This window comes from Sceloporus undulatus, chromosome 1 (assembly GCF_019175285.1).
Source record: "Sceloporus undulatus isolate JIND9_A2432 ecotype Alabama chromosome 1, SceUnd_v1.1, whole genome shotgun sequence".
Lineage (NCBI taxonomy): Eukaryota > Metazoa > Chordata > Lepidosauria > Squamata > Phrynosomatidae > Sceloporus > Sceloporus undulatus.
In genome coordinates this window covers 160,594,201-160,612,068 of record NC_056522.1, presented here as the reverse complement: position 1 = coordinate 160,612,068, position 17,868 = coordinate 160,594,201, and the positions used below count along the sequence as shown (strand labels likewise).

The 17,868-nt window shown below is 42.6% G+C and overlaps 1 protein-coding gene across 1 annotated transcript; it reads left to right on the top strand.

The window, feature by feature from the left end:
* Positions 1-276: 276 nt before the first annotated feature.
* Positions 277-16,745, top strand: FAM124A (family with sequence similarity 124 member A). Its single transcript, XM_042449810.1, has 4 exons — positions 277-362; positions 1,558-1,589; positions 6,811-7,550; positions 15,611-16,745. The coding sequence occupies exons 1-4, from the start codon at positions 277-279 to the stop codon at positions 16,406-16,408; spliced, it is 1,656 nt and encodes a 551-aa protein (XP_042305744.1). The 3' UTR covers positions 16,409-16,745.
* Positions 16,746-17,868: the final 1,123 nt, after the last annotated feature.

Below are 17,868 nucleotides of genomic sequence, written 5' to 3'. Positions count from 1 at the left end.
AGAAACAAAGAAAGAAAGAGAAAGAAAGAAAGAAAGAGGAAGGAAGGAAGGACAGAGAAAGAGAGAGAGAGAGAGAGAGAAAGAAAGAAAAGAAAGAAAGAGAATAAGGAAGGAAGGAAGGATGGAGGGAGGGCAGGGCTCCCAGGAGGCAGAGCCAGGTCCCTCCCCGACCCCGCCTCCGCTGCCCAGCCGGGCACCCTGCCTCCTCCTCTTGCTCCTCTTCCTCGGAGGAGCCCTGGCAGCAGCAGCAGCAGGAGCCCTAGTCCTGGGCTGGCCATGCAGCGCCCAGACACCAGCAGCCTCAGCCGCCGCTGCCCCCGGAGCCAAGACCAGGGCCCCGACTCTGGAGCAGAGACCGGAGGGTGAGTCCTCCCCCCAGGAGAACCCCGCCACAGGCTTCCCTCTCGGCCTTCCTTCCTTCTCTCTCTCTCTCTCTCTCTTTCTTTCTCGCTCTCTCTCTCCTTCCTTCCTTCATTCCTCTCTCTCTTTCTTTTTCTCTCCTTCTCTCTTTCCTACCTCCTTCCTTCCTTCCTCTCTCTCTCCTTCTTTCCCTTCTTCATCTCTCTCTGTGTGTCTTTCTTTCTCTCTTTCTTAACCCCTTCCTTCCTTCTTTCCTCTCTATACTTTTTCATATTTCTTCCTTTTCTACCTCCTCCCCTATCCTTCCTTCCTTCCTTTCTTCGTCTCTCCTTGATTCTTTTTTCTCTTTCTTCCTTCTTGTTTTCATCTCTCTCTCTCTTTCTTCTTCACTTCCCTACTTCTTTCCTTCATCTCTCTCCTTCCTTCTACTTTCTTTCCTTCTTTCTTCTCTCTTTCTCCTTCCTTCTTCTCCCTCTTTCTTTCTTTCTTTCTTTCTTTCCTTCCTTCCTTCCTTCCTTCCTCCCTTCTTTCTTTCCTTTCTCTTTTTCTTTCTTACTTTCCTTCTTTTCTTTCTCTCTTCCCCTCTCTCTTCCTTCCTTATTTCCTCCCTTCTTTCACTTTTTCTCTCTTTCTTTTCTCCTTTACTTCTTTCATCCCCCTATCCTTCCGTCCTTCCTTCCTTATTTACTTCCTTCCTTCCTTATCTCTTTACTTACTCACTTACTTATTTACATACTCTTTTTATGTCTCCTCCCTCCCTCCCTTCCTTATCTCCTTCCTTCCTTCCCCTCTCTCTCCTTCCTTCCTCTCCTCTTCCTTCCTTCAGTCTAAAAACAACCCCAAAATACAGTTCTAAAACAGAAACATAACTTACTGTATATACTCATGTATAAGTCTAGAAATTTAGGTCAAAACATGTACCCCAAAAACCTGAGTCAACTTAACTATGGGAATTTTGTAAGTTCTCTGGCATTGTTTTCTTTTGCTTCATCCTTTAGGTCCTTTGCTTTATGCCCCTAAATTTTACCCTCGACTTATCCATGGGTCATATCAAAATCCACAATGTTGGCCCCCAAACTTGCCCTTGACTTATACATGCGGTCGACTTATATTCGAGTATATACTGTAACCCACATTGTTCAAGTGGCCTTTATAAAGAGCAAACCTGCTGAACTTAATTGTTTTTATATACTGCAGGTCAGAATACAGCTGTGTGTCATCTTCCAGCAGTAAGTATAAACTGTTCTTGCTTGTTGTTTTGTTAATGCCTTTGTAATGATGCTGAAGCTGCACATGGGGAGCTTTTGAAAAGAGTGTTTGCAAGGAAAAGGGACAAAAGGACAGAGCAACAGGAGTACAGTTCAGGATTTTCCTAGGCCAGGTCAAAATGAGAGCCTTCACTTTAGCTTCTTGTGCTCACATTCCCCTCTTCTGCTGGGAGATGTTGTGTGCCTTGGAGGGTCTCAGATAGATGGTGGCAGAGTAGAAGGCAATGACAAGTTCAGGCAGGACAAGGGAGGGAGAGATCCCCATTTTGCAAGACAGGGAGGAAAAAGGGGTCCAGAAAAAGTACTTTTTCCATGCTCTGGCGCCCCAGCACTCTGATAGTAGATAACAAAATAACTGCCGCCTTTCCCCTGTGCAAAACATGTAAAGCCTTGTAGGTTATTGAGTTCTGGACGCTATGGTGCTGCTCCTTGTCTTTTGCTTCACCGGCATTGTTACTGTGTGCTTTCCATGTTTCTGACATACAGCAACCCAATGGTGAATCTATCGTGGGGTTTTCTTCACCAGATTTTTTGGCTCTAAGGCTTCCTCTAAGGCTGAGAGAGTGTGACTTACCCAAAGTCACTCAGAGAGTTTCCGGGGCTAAGTGGGGGATTTGAACCCTGGTCTCCAGAGTCATACTCCTATGCTCAAACCACTACACTATAGTGGCTTCCATTGCCATCATTACTGTATAGGTAATATAGCCTATAAATAGCATGTACTAAAGTCCACGATTTTCTGGTTTTGGTGCATCCCGCCAGAGAAAATTATTGTGGTTTAATATAGACTCATCCCTCTATATTTACGGCTTTGAAATATGTGGATTTGATTATTCATGGATTTATATACAGGTTCAAGCATCTTCAGTTTGAATGTTCAAAAAAAGTATAAGTTTCAAATATCAAACCTTGATTTTCCATTTTTTATAAGGGACACCATTTTGCTATATCATTATATTTAATGAGACTTGAGCATCCATGGATTTTGTTATCCACGGGGGATCTTGGAACCAAACCCCAGCATATAACAAGAGTCTATTGTATATTCATAGACTTTTAATTTAGAGATGGTCTTGCAGTTTTTTGTACTGTGGGCTTCTGAGCTTTGCTTTTAAGCAAATTTGTTGTAAATAGTTGTGACACCTGTCAAAGTGGTTGTGCCTCCAAGAGTAAAATACAAAATGACACTCTAACTTGAGGGTTTCCTACTGACCTACATTGCAATGAGCGAGGCTGTTAAATTCTTTGTGGCATTGCAGTCCTGAGCAGGAATGTGAGTGGCACCCTCCCGGCCGTGTCCTGTTTAAGTGCCACAGAATCCAAAAGACACTCTGGCTGCCGGGGAAGGAACCACCACTTCAAAAAAACCTCTGCAAAACACAACTGAGAAACTGCAAGCAGAGAAGGGACCCAATGAATTATGAGCCATGCCTACTAGCCCAGGACTGAGCCAGCCTTTGCCTGCTGAACACCTGTAACTTCAGGTAGCAAACTAGCAAGTAGAATGGGCAAAGTGCAGCCCAGCCAATGTTGTTGGACTCCAGCTCCCAGCTTTGCCCACTGCTGGCTATGCTGGCTAGGGCTGGTGAGAGTTGTGCCCTAACAACATCTAGAAGGCTTCACTTTGCTTACCCCTGACTTACAGATGTGTGCAAACGAAAGGGGACTGCCGCTGAAAAGATGCATGCAGTCGGCTTTCCAGATCCATGGATTCTGCATCCATAGATTCAATCAACCACAGCTTGAAAATTTTGTCATTTTATATAAAGGATGTCATTTCCTGCACCACTGCATATAATGGAACTTGAGCATCCACAGATTTTGGTATCCATGGGGGTGGCAGCTTGGACCAAACCAGATACCAAGGGCCTACGGTATATACACATAACCAGTAGTAAGAGTGCTCACAGAGTGCACCAACAAAGCCAGAAATGGAGATCCTGCTGAGAAGTAGCCCAGTTCACACAACCCCACTTGCCAACCCAAGCCATCATTCGGGGACCAAGCTGGTGTCTTCATCCAGTTGTCAACCAAAATTCATACCGACGCAGGACAGAAATCACAATCAATGTCAGAGATAAGTTTATTTGGGGGAAAACATCCTGGGCCCTAAGCGCTGAGTGGGACCATGCACCCAGCACTTGGGGTCTGGAAAACATAGAAGGGAGCATCCCATAAGGTCTTAGAAAAGCATTAGATTCAATGTATGCATACTGGGGAGTCCAGTCTCCTCAGAAGAACACTAGAATGAAGGACTTCATCGCTGAAATCAGGCTAATATGGCCATCTCCAGAACTATAATACATCATTTGGGATCATACAGTCTGTGAGAGAGAAAGCAAGGCTATCATCCCTTTGGTCCTCCATCTGAGAAAGTGAGCAGCTTTCCACTTCCCTGGATCCCTGTGGGCTGAATCTAACTATCCCCCCCCCCAAAAAAAAAAATAGGGACAGAAATTCATATCTGTTTCATAAATATTATTTTGAGCCTTAAAAAGGAATGGGGGTGTACTTAAATTAAGATACACACCTTTTGCCAGCACTAAAAGGAGCGCCATTTTACAGTTCTTTTTAGCGCTGGCAAAACACTGGATTGGGGCTGTGGTGTGCAGTTGCCCCAGCCCCGATCCGACGGGGAAAGGGGTGGTGGGACGCCACTCCAAAGGGGTGGTCTGTTTCGCCCCATAGATGATGGTGCTTCTCTGTGTTCATAGGAATATGAGGGCAGAAAGGTGGGGGTGATCTGTCGGGCCCCGTTCTGTGGTCAGAAGCTTGTTTCTGCCATTTTTAAAAAATCATGCCTTGGCATTCATTTCTGACCCTAAAAGTGTGGAAGTCATAGGAAGCTGGGTTCCAGTTTAGCTTCAAAGAAAATATGTTTGCTTGTTAGTTTTATATGCCGCCTTTCTCCAGAGAGGGACCCAAGGCAGCTCCCAAGAAAGTTAATTTCAAAAACCTTAATATTTTTTAACAATTAAATATGCACTCATTAAAAAGATAAAATCATTTAAAAACATACCCAAGTTAAAAATAAAAATAAAACACACGTCCCAGTCAGAAGCTTCTGTTGTTACACATTAAAAGTCTTCTTGTACAAATAGATTTGGATTCTCTCTCTCTTTCTCTCTGTCTTTTCTTGTTCTGCCTTTGTCAGTTTGAGGGTTAAGAATGTCCGTTCACACCATGAGGTGCCTTTTCCAAAAAAGCCAGCAGTCACTGCAGGCTCTTTTAATCATGCAGACTGAATGGACACTTTTGTGCTTCCTACCAAAAGCCAAACACCCTGCTACCAGTTCGTGGAAGAGCGCAAGACAGACAAGTGATCTGCAATGACTGATTGGAGTCATTGCATGCCCTGCAGTACATTTTCTCTCCCCTCTGAACTTGGCATAAAAGATGGATGGATGGTTCAGGACAGTTTGCCTATTCCAGCATTCGCACATGTGTGTGTGAGAGAGACAGATTGAATTTGGACTGCATTTTAAGACTACTGCCACTTTGCCATCCAAAATTCCATGCCTGTGAGAGCTTATAAATTTTGATTTGCACCACTATTGTTTCCCACATAGTGATAATCTCTGTAGATAAAAGAAATTGTCTCTGTAGAACAAACAGCCTTCAGACTATCCAAGGCTTTGCTTTTCTACTTCCTGTGCTTATGTAGCTTGATTTTTTAAAAGCTGCTTTTGTTATACAAATATAAGCACTAGAATAGTAGAAGGGAAACTTTAGGAACAAGGCCACATTTGCTTCCTTAAGGACTGTAGCATTTTGTGCAGGCCTAGCCATTGGTCTAAGTCAGAAGTCCAAATCCTTGCTTTGGTTACAGTTTGCCAGGAATCAGATTGAGTTGGCATTAGGAAGCAGGAGTGTCAGTTTCTCCCATTTTCTTTGTTAAAGGAGAAACTAAACTAAGAGGTTCTTTCACTTGCAAAGAAGCCATTCATTTTGTTTAATAGAGCAAATCTATACTCACTGGCAGAAAAGCGGCTGTATCCAGTGTACACTGTAGGATGCAAGTAGAAAAACAGAAATATGGTATGCAAAGGATTGGCATGCCTCCAGTGGCACTGGAAGCTCCATTAGTGCCCACCAATGAGGGACTGTGCTCGAGATGCTATCTAATCATATGCCTCCCACAAACAGTGGGAATCAATGAATTCACACTGAAAAGAACAAGCCCCCATCATACATACCACACACACAGTGGAGAATGACAGCTTCCTGGTCAATGGGGCAGTAAATCTACTTCAGTTTTTAGTCTAAAGTTTAAATGGGCTTTTGAAGGTGCTTAATATCATGCCCAAGAGAGATTCAGTGTTTTGGATTTAAAGGGAATCCAGAGTGGATTCAGCAACCCAGCAAAATGGAAGCCACAACTTGACACTGATTGTCTCATAATTAAACCCCCATCATACTAAACTGTAGAACAAAGACCATGGGATCCACTTCACATTTTATATTGAACTTTAAATGAGCTATCCAAAGTACTCTCAGTGTGCATCACATGTGCATGCACATTGCACACATGCACTCACTTGCCTTCAAGTCACTTGTTGGCTTATGATGGCCCCATGAATTTTCATAGGGTTTTCTTAGGTAAGGAATCCTGAGAGGTGGTTTGCTGTTGTCTTTGTCTGAAATATAGCCTACAGTACCTTGATGGTTCAAGATCAGAGGGATAGGATGCCTTCACTACCTCCAAAATAGGCACAGAACTTTAGAGAAGCCACCATTGCAAGCATCTCGGAATGAAGGTCTCTTCCAGATCTCATCAGCCCTTGTTGTATAGCCAGCAATGATCTTGCCTGATATTCCACACATTCAAGCCTCTCTGAAGGCTGTGGTCTGAATTCTTTTATGTTTTTCACAATCACAGTTTTAAAAAGCAAAGCATATTTGGCACTTTTTGGTTGGCCTAAAAACAGTGTCACCACAACATGCATCTTAGATCTGGAAAGAAGTGGGTTTTCAGCATATAAATGCTTCTGATAGCAGACATGGACCAAATTCTTTCTGCCAGAGACTCAGATTTCTCATAAGAAAGGCTTCATATAGATATCAGATTTTATTAACTGAATGTTAAGTTTCTCCCTACAACAGAATAACATTGCAAAATAACAGTCCTTAATTTTTAAAAAAAAATTGATAGAGGTTTTTCTTTGTTATTCTTTCCTTTCAGGTGAGCTCTCTGTGGAAGATGTGCCCGATCCATTTCTTGTTAGCTTGCACATAATTGCAAATCCGGGAGAATCCGCTACTCTCCAACAAGCCATTGATAACCTTTTGTCCTGGATCCATCCAGACCTCCAGCTCTTCCGGGTGTCAGAGAGGCGGCTACCAATGAAGCCAAGGAAGCCTCACAAGGCTATAGCTTCTCAGCCAGCCCTTGCCGTGATCATCTTCTTGCAAGAAGACTTTGACGGGGAACCCATCCTGCAGCTCCACGAGGCTTTTCAAAGTCCCCCCTGGCATTACCACCACACTGAGCGAGTGCATGGGAAGTTCCTCCCTTACATGCCAGGCAGCCAAGACTTCTTCATCTTGGTCCCTGGGACTCCCTTGTGGGCCATCCGGCCAGTGCATTATGGAAAGGAAATAATACGCTTTACCATTTACTGCCGCCATGAAAACTTTACCAGCACTATGAAACTCTACGAGATAATTCTGAAAAAACAAATTCGTCAGCAAAAGGCAGACTTCTGTGTGTTTCCTATCTATTCCAACATGGACCTAGAGGTGCAGTTCTCATTGAAGAAGCTCCCGAGAGGCCTTGTGCCAAGTCCCACGGAGTCGGCTGTGCTGGAGTTCCGCGTGAAGGATATCCGGCAACTCCTGCCACTCTTGCCCAATCCCTGCAGCCCCATCAGTGAAGGCAGGTGGCAAACTGAAGACCCTGATGGGAATAAGATCCTTTTGCAGGTATGTATTAATATCTCCACATAACACATCAGAAATTCACAATGCACATATTGTATGGAACATAACCAAATCAGAATGGGATATAAGGTTTTGCAGGAGAAAGCTTTATGTACAGCAGGGGTGGGCAAAAGATAACCATCTAAGCAAGGTTGGACTGTGACTTGCAAGCATTCCTCACCAATGGCTGGGGTTGCTTTGAGCTGCTGTTCAGCAATATCTGGATGGCCACTGGTTCTCTCTTCCTGATGCAGTGGCAGATGGTGGTTTCCATGTCATTGGGGCAGAGACTCGACTTTGGGTTTTATTCTGCTTTGTCTGCACTAAGGTACAGCCATAATCCCACATGGTGGTGGTTGTGGGATGGTGAATCCACACCAAGTTGTAGTCTGAACTTTAAAGGAGACACCTTTATCCACAAAATAGGCTCAGCACCATGGAGAATTCCTATCAAGTTCAAAATAAACATGGATCAAATTCACCATTCCACTGGCATGAAAGCCACACAACTACTATTACCATGGTGTGAGGTTTATTTAGAAATGAATGCTAATGGACAGATGAGGCTTCTACTAGAAAGCACAACACTTGTTGGTCTTGGATTGTTATCTTGGCAAGCGTGTTCATGCTTTTTAACAGATCCAGAAATTTATAATTTTATAACAGAAAGTTATAATTTAAAAAAAAATTAAAATAGAAATAGAGCTCCCCATTTTCATTTGATTAGTACTGTGTTTCCCCAGTTTGCCCTAAAAGATACCTATAATTGCTAACATGGAGAACAAGGCATACAGCTTTGTGGTGAGTATTGGACTAGGACTTGGAAGGTCCCGGTTCAGATCCCTACAGAGTCTGACTGAAACTCACTGGGTCACCTGCAAATCTCCCTCAGCCTGACCTACAACCCAGGATTTTTGTGTGGATAAAGGAGAGGAGGGCTACGTATTTTACCTTCAGATTTTTAGAGGAAAGAGATGTGGTGGCTTAATGGTTAAGACGCCAGCTCTGACAACTGTAAGATTGGAAGGTTGGCAGTTTGAGGCCCTAAGTGCTGCATGATGGGGTGAGCTCCTGTCACTAGTCCCAGCTTCTGCCAACCTAGTGGTTTGAAAGCATGCAAATACAAGTAGGTAGATAGGTACCACTTCAGTGAGAAGGTAATAGCGTTTGGTGCAGTCATCCTGGCTGCATGACCACCAGAGTAGTCCTTGGACATCGCTGGCTCTTTGGCTTAGTAACGGAGATGAGCTCTGCCCCCTACAGTTAGCTACGACTAGACATTCGTGTCAAGCGACTATCTTTAACCTTCTTTAGAGGAATGGAGAGATATAAATGTAAGAAACAAATTTAAGTCTCACATGAACAAGTGCAGGATACTGGGGAAATGTTCAAAAATTCTACACTGCTATGAGCCATTTTGAAGGCCCAGATGGTGCAACAGCATCTCAGGTATTTAACTGTTCACTCCCAATCTATGATAAAATCCTCAGAAAATTTCAAATAATGCCAGAAAGTTAAGTGAAGAAATTAGCCAAAAGATATATGCTAAATTAATGTTTTTAGATTTGTGTAACCTGAATGGAATGAGAGTTTGTATCCAGAGTTGTCTATCAGGGAGTGGAAAGGAAACACTGATGGTATAAGTCAGTCCTCCATATCCACGGATTCTGCATCCACGGATGCAACCATCCATGGCTATTGTATATAATGGGAGTTTAGCACTTATGGATTTGGTATCCGTGGGGGGTCCTGTGGATACCAAGGGACCACTGTATATCCCTCCCTCCCTGCATTCTGCTCAGATTTGCTCCAGAAGATTGGGGAAAGCACATTTTTGTTGTGTGTCAGAGAAGAGGAAAAAGAACCCTTATTGTAAGCAAAACTCAACTTGTGCAAAATCAAGTGCAGCCCAAGCAGGTTTATTATGGCATAACCTCCCATGGACTAGTTTCTTCCTACTGTAGTAGGCTTGCTCTGTTAAGGGCAAATATTCTTTATTGTTCCCATACAACACAGAGTCAGACATCTCATCTCCCTTTAAAACCTCTCCTTATCAAACTAAAAAATGTCACAGAGATTTGAATCTCCTGCAGTAATTAGACTAACAAGATGTAACCTCAAAGTTCCCCCCACCATCATATTTAACAGGGATCACTATGCCTGCTACCCAATTGGATTACTGTCCTGCTCTTAACCCATTTTGTAAATGTACTTTATTATCAGGCAGCTTAGATAAAGCAGTAGTGAGAAAATAAATCGGGCCATTGATGTAATTATCTTTGCCTCCTTCGTTTGTAAACAGGACAGCCCTAACACCTTTGTTCGCAGAGGTGTGGGAAGATAGGTCCAAATAAACCTGGATCCCTAGTCTCATCCTGATCAAGTTAGCTAAGCATGCCATTCTTTCTTCTGATCTCTACACCTGCACTTTTAACAGCAGTTGACATGAGGACTTCTGACAGGTGAAGCTTTTCCTGACATGGAGATAGTACTGGGGAAAGCATCACCTGTCACATTTCAGTGCGCCAGTCTGCTGTTAAAGGTGCTGAACCATGGCTAGAAACAGGGTGGACACTTATAGGTTGCCAGCAGTGTTGCCAATGAGCCTCAAAGATACTCCTCGAATGTTTTACCAAAATCTAAAATCCCCGGAATTCCCCAATATTTTACTGGAATATTCAGTCAAAATATCCCGAAATAAATTAATTAAATTCCTCGGGAATTGGCAACTCGGGTTGCCAGAGTGAAAACTGGAGAGGGTTCATGTATCTTTAATAGTTGTGTGAAAAGGGGAATTTCATCAGGTGTTGCTTGTTTACCTGGTTGGGTGAAAAACCACGCCACTGAAATTCCCTCTTTTCACACAATCACTGAAGGTTCAGGAACCCACTCCAGTTTTCACTCTGGCAACTGCAATGGACAATGTTGTTCACAACTCGTTGAGGTGGAACTGTGCTACACCCTCCATAATATTTCCTCAAGCTGGAAAGATGTTGGAAGTAGGAATTTTGCTGATGTTAACTCATACCTTAACATTGTTGTGGATGTCATTTAGTTCACAGGTTGGCAAAATTTGCCTATATGGGCCACAGAAGGCCTCTTTGAGGCCACCCAGGTCCCGCAACAATATTCCCAAGTGCCTCCCCACATCTCCTGGTTTACCTCTACAGTGGTACCTCGGGATACGAAATACCCAGGTTACGAAATTTTCGGGATACGAAAAAATCCCATAGGGAATTATTGTTTCGGGTTACGAATGTTTTTTCGGGTTACGAAAAAACTTTTGGTGCTTTTTTCGGCTTTTTCGCACGGAATCGCGGCTTTTCCCCATTAGCGCCTATGGCAATTCGGCTTACGAAGGCTTTTCGGGTTACGAAAGCGGCCGCGGAACGAATTACTTTCGTAACCCGAGGCACCACTGTAGTTAGAAAAAAGCTTCTTGCCCAAGGAGCAAGAAAAAGACAACAGAATTAACATACACACAACTAAGAAGGCATTTTGAGGTAAACATTTTTTTAAGGGTATAGGAAGGTATGAGGTTTGCATGGCCTTCTGAGACCCTATAGAAGGCCACTGTGGCTCCTCACTCTTGGCAATTTTCCTTCACAAATTTGCATAGATTGATAGATAAAATGTATTTAGTCCCTATACCCATGTTGGTGAACCCGTTGCATGCATGCCCGCTCTGACACACGAAACCATCTAAGTGGGCACATGGTGAGGGAGGCCCAGGTCGAGGAGCTAGAGGAGCAGGGAGTCACACGCAGCCAGCCCAGCTCCTTGCCACAGCCAGGAGGAGTAGCGCACAGCCCTTCCACCCAGAAGCCCTACACCTTTTCAGGGAACCCCATCCCCTAGCCAAATAGCTCTCCGGCTCCCAGGGCTGCATCTGCGCTGCAAAAATAATCCAGTTTGGCACTGCTTTAACTGCCAGGGCTGAATACTATGGGATCCTGGGGTTTGTAGGTACCATATATAGTGAAAGTAAGTGCTCACTGGAACAGCTAGAAATGGATACCAAATGCTGGATACATCAACTTCCCTCTAACTCTTTGCTAAGACTTACAATAAAACAACTTATATGTGAGTTTTTTGGTATTCCCAGAACCAGAAGCAGTCTTAAGGGAACAAGGGTTGCTTCCACACTGAAGAATTAATGCAGCTTGATACTAATTTAACTGCCATGGCTCCGTCCTGTGGAATCCTGAAATTTGTAGTTTGTTGTGGCACCAGAGCTCTCCAACAGAGAAGGCTAAATATCTCACAAAACTACTGATTTCAGAATTCCATAGCATTGAGCTATGGCAGTTAAAGCAGTGTCAAACTACATTAATTCGTCAATGTAGATACAGGCTTCATCTGTACTGCAGAAATAATCCAGTTTGACACCACTTTAACTGTCATGTATCAATGCTGTGGATTTCTGGGAACTGGACTTTGTTGTAGCACCAGAGCTCTCTAAAAGAGAAAACTAAATGTCTCACAGAACTGCAGTTCCCAGAATTCCATAGAATTGAATCAAGGCAGTTAAAGTTAAATCAAACAGTTTTATTTCTGCAGTGTAAATGCAGCTGCAGTTAGGATTCCTCCATATTGTGTAACCGAGACTGCATCTCATTATGCCATTGTAGTAGAAAAACAATACAGTACTTTGGAATAGTCCTGGATTTTATTTCTCATATGGGAAGAGGCCATGTGTTGTCTAAATAGCAAACTGTTATTGTTGTTGAGGGAGCTTTTCCAGTCAATCATAATTCTTTGTCTCAGATAATAGCAGTGAGCTAACACTGAGTTTCAGCACAAACTATATAATTTTACCATGCAAAAAGTTAGTTAAACATAATATTTATTTATAACCTGTATTTCCTCCCCAAAGAACCTGCAAAGCAGATATGGGAAACTTTTTGCCCTCGGCTTTTTGGACTACAACTCTCATAATCCTTTACTTTTGATCATGCTGTGGGGCTGATGGGAGATGTAAGCCAAAAGCTTCTGGGAAGCCTACCTGAAACTACCAAGGCCAAATGGCTTCTTCTTTAATACAACCCATGTTGTCCTAAATCTGATCAGACAATCCCCTACTGGAAACCTTCCTTCCTAGCCTGGAATGTCATGCCTTCGTATTTAGTGGGCTCCCTGTAGCACCATTACTAGTCTGAGGGGCAGCACTACCCAAGGATTCTGGCTCTTTGGCATGAAATGAGATCTTTACAGCAACAAATAAATAAATATATAAATAATTTTTTGAACAAATGTGAACATCTGTACCATCACAACTCAATGTTATTTCTTTGGTTAGCATCATCCATGAATCTCACTTCAAGCTTTAAGGACGTCTGGAAACGGAAGGCTTGCATGAACGCAAACCACTGAAATTGTTTGTGGGTTATCAATACTTGTCAAGGTATTTGTTGCAGAAGACATTGAAGTTCAAAAGTCTATATGGAAAAAATAGGAAGATTCCTAGGTTGCCTCCAAGATCTCATACTGGGAGGTGTTCTGTATCCTACATTATTAGAAAGAACTTTGGCAGTACTCTCCTTTAAAAGTTTCTACTTTACCACGTTCATCATCTGTGCCATCTTTGCTATCACCTGTTAGTCTTGGACCTTAGCCCATTGCAAGCAATGTGAAATTACAACCTCTTTATTCACATCTCTTTGGAGAAGCCTCCATGAAAGATAGTTTGCTCATCACTACTCATCTTTCCCTACATGAGCACAGAATAATTTGGGGTGTATTTATGGATATGCAGTCTAGCACACTGCATAAACTTAAAAGCACACCCTGGAAACTTATATTCTTAGAGACTGCTTGCCGCAAACTCAAAAAAATAGGAAGCTAGAACACTCTTTCCATACAAGTTATAATAAGTAGCTGCCTTTTTGAATTAGTTCATTTGGAAATTTCTGTAATATGACTGGGAAAGCTCGACGTTAACAAACCCGATAGGTTTGTTTCACTGAGGCTGTAGCATACTGCAGGATTAAAGCAGTTTGACACCACTTTAACTGCTGTGACTTTGTCCTACAGAATTGAGATTTGTAGTTTAGAGAGGTATTCAGCCTGGTCTGTCAGAGAGCTCTGGTGCTTCACCAAATGACACATCCCAGAAGTCTGTAGGATAGAGTCATGTCAGATAAAGTGGTGTCAAACGGCTTTAATTCTGTAGGGTGGCTACACCTCTAGATGCAATAATAGGAGAGTGTGGTTTTATACTCAGCCTCATTCATAGATTGTGGGAATAGTATGAAACCTTTGGAAGACAGAGCAGTACTGCATGTCATGAAAATAATTTTCAAGAACATATTTATCCTTAGGGAATGATGCAGTCCAGCCTTTGTGCAAATCCTGGCAATAGTGCAATGAACAGCAAGTCATGCCATATCTGGTAGTTGTGTAGCTGAGTTCAAAATAGAAATGGCTCTTTTGTGGTTTCTGTATTACAGTGGTATCAATTTGTACATAGAGCTTTTGTCATCTCAGCTGAGATGGGTCTAGCAGTGTCATTTGTACTCTGAAACTAGTCTAGCAGTGTCATTTGTACTCTGGCACTAGTCTAGCAGTGTCATTTGTACTCTTTGTGTCTGACTACTATGCAGAAAACAAACAATTATCTGTCAGCCCTAACGGCTGTACAGAAACCAAAAGTATAAAGGGGAAAGAAAAAGCAATAGCATAGTGATAGTCTTTCTCTAAATCGGTGGGACACATTTCCGCATAAATAGGTAACTCTTTAAAGAAAGAAATCAGGTTTTTTTTTCCATAATGGTTACTTGCTAGATAAACTCACAGGCAAATGGTATTCTAAAATACCATCTCTGAAAAAAAAATAAAGGGTAGCAGGAGAGTCTACTGTTTCTTTTTAGAAATATCAGCAGCACTAATCTCTTGATGACAAGTTCTTATTCCATATTGCAATCTAATGCAAGTAAGCTCAGAGGTAAGCCCTTCTGAGTTCAAGAGTTACTGCTAGAAATGAGTACATAGGACTGCAGCTTAATTTGATCTGTGGGTTAAAAAGTCATAAAGCCAGATTAATATGAAGACAGGAATGTCCACCTGCCTGCTTTCAAAATCTAGAACTAGGATCGTTATTCCAACTTCAAACATTTGTTTCCTTTATTCCTAAGTATTACTAGTATCCATCTCAAACATTTCTATTTGGAGATATCTGTGGAATGTATCCCACAAACTACTAAAAAAACCAGGTATGCAATATTAAAAGATGCAAAAGGTATAATATTACATAAACAACAATGACAGGGCTCCAATATAACACAGTAGAGACCATAAATGACCAATACATTCATAGAAGATAAGCAGTGTGTATAAATCAAGGGCTGAGTAGTAGAATGAGAGTCCCCGGGAAATTCTAGTCTCTGTTTCATCCATTTCATTTGTTCCCTTTACATTGTGGATGTATTGTGTGTATATGCGCCTTCATGTTGCCTGTTGACTTATGGTGACCTCATGAATCTCATAGGGAAGGAATACTCAAAGGGTGGTTCCTTCCTCTGAAATATAGCATACAGCACCTGGTAGTCCTTAGCAATCTCCCATCCAAGTTCTCATGCTTCTTCAGACTAGTACAGTCGGGCACTTTGCACCGGCCTGGGCCAAAAAGTAGGTCTAGGTAGCACTGGGCATCCACATGTGCCCAGCCCTACTATCCGCGCCCATGCGCCAAACAGCACTCCGCAGAAGGGGGCGTCATCATGGCATGAGAGCATCATAATAGCGCCCCTTTAAAGAAGCTGCCAAGAGTGGCTTCTTTTGAAGGAGCAGGTCGGTGCTGCAGCGTGTGGCTGTTGTGGTACCGACCAGGGGCAAAGACTCTTAGATTCTAAGATCTGACAGGATCAGGTGCTTTTAGAATATTTAAGCCTTGTGGATGGATGAGCTTCCTGTTTTCACTATGGAACTGTTCCATCTACCCTTGGAGCTATATTCTTCTCTGTGACTAATTTTAAAAATTGCCATCTACATGTAGTAGAAATCTAATATAGTAAATAGATATTTGTTAATGAAACATTTATCCTTTTTATTGCTTTTTTCCGCAGCAAGTTCGTTACAAGAGGTGTGCTAAGCAGAACAAGTTTTGCTGGTTGTCTCCCTCAAGGAACCTTCCTCATACACCACCACCAAGTTTTGTTCCTTACAGCACCAGATGGACGCTGAACAAAACCAGTGATTCTTCCAAACCCGTTCAGGCAATCACTTTGCACCATGCCAATCCTTGTCTTGATGTTTCCCAGCAAGATTTGAGGACCTATGGCCCAGAATGCTTCCCCAACAGAGCTAGTACTGCCTCGACTGACTCAGGTTCATTTCAGCGAAGCAAGTCTCTTGTATGCTTGCCCACTGCAGGCTCTTCCCTGACCTCTCAGTCTTTCTATTTCAGTGAGCCAAATTCATTAAGCACTTTCTCTTCTGGGCACAAGAGAAAAACCAGAGTTAATATTGATGACTTGGAGGGAGTTCAGGAGACTGATGTTGATACAGGGATGAAACTTGCTTTCTCTGATCTGTCTGTGGTTTCTGCTTACTCAGCTCCTGAAACTTTCAGTACTGAGAAGGAAGCAAGGACAGAGTGTCTTCCACAAAAGCAAAGTGTTAATAGATCTAAGTGGACCATCTCTAGAAGAAAATCTCCTTCATCCAAGTGTAACCTCCTTGAATTATCCTCCAGTTTATTTCCTTTTCCTTTCAATTGGTCTTGTGGCTCTTCTCCATCTCTGTCAGCCTCGTCTGTGGCTCATTTTGAGATCAAAAGTTTGCCAAAGGGAACAGTTTTTTCTTTTGATGACAGCAGAACAACTGGTGGTGGTGAGGAAAATGAAGAAGAGTTCTACATCTGAATTGCTTCCATCTCCCTGCCTCTCTGTGTAAGTGTGCATGTTTAAGAGGTAGAAAGTGGAGTATAGAAAAGCTACTGTCTAGATTTCAACTGCTGGAATCCCCTATGGGGATTCTGGAAACTGTGATCCAAAAATGTAACTTTTCTGAGTTCTAGTAAAAAGATTGCATATTCAACAGGACTCAAGATTCAATTCAAAATTCAAGACCAACATAGCACTGTTTATTATCATTTGATTCCAGAACGTTCCTGGTGACCGGTGGTTAAGTGTGTAGGTTTCTTTCTTGGGCTGCTGCAGTTTGGACAGGTCAGGAATCAAGTTTGCCATCACTTATCTACTTTTCTTTAATAGCATGTCATTTTTATTTTACTGCCTTTTAACCTTCTTCCCTCCTTTTCTACCCTTTACCATACACACTAGCACAGGTGAGATCAAATCTGGGATGAATTGCCATAATTGTTCTGCCTTCTCTATTCTACATTATTCAAGGAAAGACAGAAACATAGGCCTGTTACAGACTGCCAAAGTAAAGCTGCTTTGGGTCTCTTTGGAGGTATGCTGTTTAAATGATGCATGGGTCCTAAGAGTCCGGAGGTCGCGCCAAAGCCACACTCCATTCCTAAGCACTGGAGTGCAGCTTTGGTGCAGCTTCTGGATTCTTAGGATGCATGCATCATTTAAATAGCATACCCCCAAAGAGATCCGAAGCAGCTTTATTTTGGCAGTCTGTAACAGGCCATAGTTGGCATCCTATTAGGAAATCACATTATCTTAAACCAACTTACGATTGATTGTGTGAAATTGAATTGTGCAGTGCATAAAATTTGTGTTCTCTGGAAGTAGTGACACCATTGGTATCAGTATACAAACAAGAGCCAACAATGTGGCTGCTGGGCAACAATCCTGATGCCCAATGTTTCCCAATGAACAATGTGTCCCATTGCACAATGGAGGTTCATTAGCATGATTAGGTATTGTGTCAGTGACATAGCTCCATCATTGCAAAATCACACAGTGTAGCCTCTGGTGCAGGATTCCAGTGCCTGCCTTCTTTAACAGGTAAAGTTTGTTTCCTTATATTTCCTCCTGAACTGCTGTGGAACTGGCAAAAAGTCCCACACTTTGGTGGTCAGTGCTAGGAATAATGGCCAGGATTTGCCACCACGCTTTTTCCATTTTGTCATACTTATAAAAAATCTGAATACTTGAAGAAGCCACTGGACAGAAGCCAAAATGTTCCAAGTGTCCGTGGTGAAAGTCAGGTCTCATTGAGTTTTCTAGCAGAATTTAAAAAGATTCCACTCAAAGGGGGAATGTGTTCCTTTTAATCTAGTGAGCAGCCAGGATCCAATAGACTGCTGACTTAAGTCTCAGCTCAGCTACAACATACTTACTATTTGGTGCCATTGAATAAGCCACTATTTACATGGCAACAGCCTCCTCCTTTCCACAGTCTGTTC